Source organism: Ornithorhynchus anatinus, unplaced genomic scaffold (assembly GCF_004115215.2).
Source record: "Ornithorhynchus anatinus isolate Pmale09 unplaced genomic scaffold, mOrnAna1.pri.v4 scaffold_426_arrow_ctg1, whole genome shotgun sequence".
Classification (NCBI taxonomy): domain Eukaryota; kingdom Metazoa; phylum Chordata; class Mammalia; order Monotremata; family Ornithorhynchidae; genus Ornithorhynchus; species Ornithorhynchus anatinus.
The window spans coordinates 14,090-16,282 of NW_024396813.1; the positions used below are offsets into that span (position 1 = coordinate 14,090).

The 2,193-nt window shown below is 50.0% G+C and overlaps 1 protein-coding gene and 1 pseudogene across 1 annotated transcript; both read left to right on the forward strand.

The window, feature by feature from the left end:
- Positions 709 to 1,665, forward strand: ORNANAV1R-PS3151 (vomeronasal 1 receptor ornAnaV1R-ps3151 pseudogene; annotated as a pseudogene).
- Positions 709 to 1,665, forward strand: ORNANAV1R3166 (vomeronasal 1 receptor ornAnaV1R3166). The gene has a single exon (NM_001253558.2). It carries the CDS (start codon positions 709 to 711, stop codon positions 1,663 to 1,665), a length of 957 nt encoding a protein of 318 aa, NP_001240487.2.

The window sequence follows — 2,193 nt, forward strand, 5'->3', positions numbered from 1 at the left end:
ATGTATCCACCCCAGTGCTTAGGACAGTGCCTGGCACAAAGTAAGTGCTTAACGACTACAATGATAATAATTATTATTGTTACGGTTACTATAATTGCTAGCCATTTCTGAAGTAATTGTAATTGAAGTAAAGTAATTGAAGTAAATAACGATGGATATGACAGATTGTTCAGAAATGCATGGTATGTGGGAATCTTTATTCGTTAATTTTAAACCCATTGTCAATATATGGCCATTATCTCTTTAATGTAGACAGATTCAATCGTATTTATTGAGTGCTTACTGTTTGCAGAGCACTGTACTAAGCACTTGGACATATAGATGTATAGATGTGAGCAGCAGAGTGGCTTAGTGGAAAGAACACGGGCCTGGAAATCAGGGGGCCTGGGTTCTAATCCCAGATTTGCCCCATGTCTGCTGTTTGTCCATGGTAAGTTGCTTCACTTCTCTGTGCCTCAGTTACCTCAACGTTAAAGTGAGAATTAAGACTGTGAACCCCCTATGGGACAGGGACTGCATGTGACCTGGTGCCTCATATCTACCCCAGGGCTCAGAACACTAGGCGCTTAATGAATCCCACAGTTAATATTCCTACATAACGATAAAATGATTCGATGAACTTTCTCTCGATTTTGCCTTCCCTTCCTCCTCTCCCCAGCCCCAGTTATCTCCGAAGGAGCCCCGCTCTACTCCTGGAAATTCAAGAGCATGGATTCCACTGAGATCTCTTTGGGAATTGTGATTGTGTTACAGTTCAGCATAGGGCTGTCAGTCAACGTTTTCCTTCTCCTGTTTTATGCTCGGGTGGTCTCCGCCAGCCCAAAGCCCAGCTCCTCCGACCTGATCCTTACCCACCTGACCTTGGCCAACACCATCATCCTCCTCGCCAATGGAATCCCTGAGACCTTGTCATGCTGGGGATGGAAAAACTTCCTGGATGATGTCGGATGTAAAACCCTCATGTACTTTGGTCGAGTGGCCCAGGGACTTATCGTCTGCACCACCTCTCTCCTGAGCATCTTCCAGGCCGTCACCATCAGCCCCGGCACCTCCCGATGGGCGGGGATCAAAGCCAGACTCCCCAAGTGCATCATCCCCTCCTTGATCATCTTCTGGATTCTCAATCTGCTGATAGACATTAACAGCGCTATATATATGAGAGGTCCCCGAAAGAATGGCAGTGCTGGAATTGTACTGGATCTGAAATATTGCTCAAAGGTCATTGCCAGTGCAGAAATCAACCTGATCATTTCGGTCATGCTCTCCTTTAGGGAAATATTCTTCGTGGGACTCATGAGCTTGGCCAGCGGCTACATGGTGTTCGTCCTGCACAGACACCACCAGCGGGTACGACACCTCCACGGGCCCGGACGCTCCCCCGGAGAGACGCCCGAGGTCCGAGCAGCCAAGAGGGTCGTTGCCATGGCAACCCTCTACGTCCTCCTCTATGTAAGACAGACCATCATGCTGAGCATCATCCTAAACCTCGAAGAGAAGTCTCCTCGGCTGGTGAATGGCCACATGGTCTTTTCCCTCACCTTCTCCACTCTCAGTCCCTTCTTGATGATCCACAGCGATGGGAGGATGAGGGCGTTCTGGAAAAAGGAAGTTCCGATTCCAACCCCGATCCCTCCTAGGCTTCCAGAGAAGCCAGCCGACCTCTGATAAGGTCCCACTGGGACGAGGTGACCAGGCGTCCCAATTTGCGCAATGCCGGGCCGGTGATGGGAAATGTGTTCTGTGTCCCCGCAGTCAGCCAGTCCGTTACATTTATTGAAGGGCTACAGGCTGTTCTACCGAACTGATGCTTCCATCTGAGTCCAGTGGGGTCATGGACGCCGGGGGAGGGAACGAGCCTCACCCCCTTTCGCAGGACAACTACAAAAAGGTGTCCTGAGCTGTGCTTCCGTGCTTCAGCAGGGCTCCTCCTGCTTTTCCAATACAGAGTTGTCCCATGGTACCACACAAAGAAGGAAGCATCATGGCCTACTGGAAAGAGCAAGGACCCGGGAGTCGGAAAGACCCGTCTTCCGATCCCAGCTCTGCCACTTGTCCGCTGTATGACCTTGGGCAAGTCACTTAACTCGTCTGCGTCTCCGTTACTTCATCTCTAAACGGGGGATTAAGACCGTGAGCGCAGTGAGGGACGTGGACGATGTCTAACTTTCATTCATTCATTCATTCAGTCAGTCA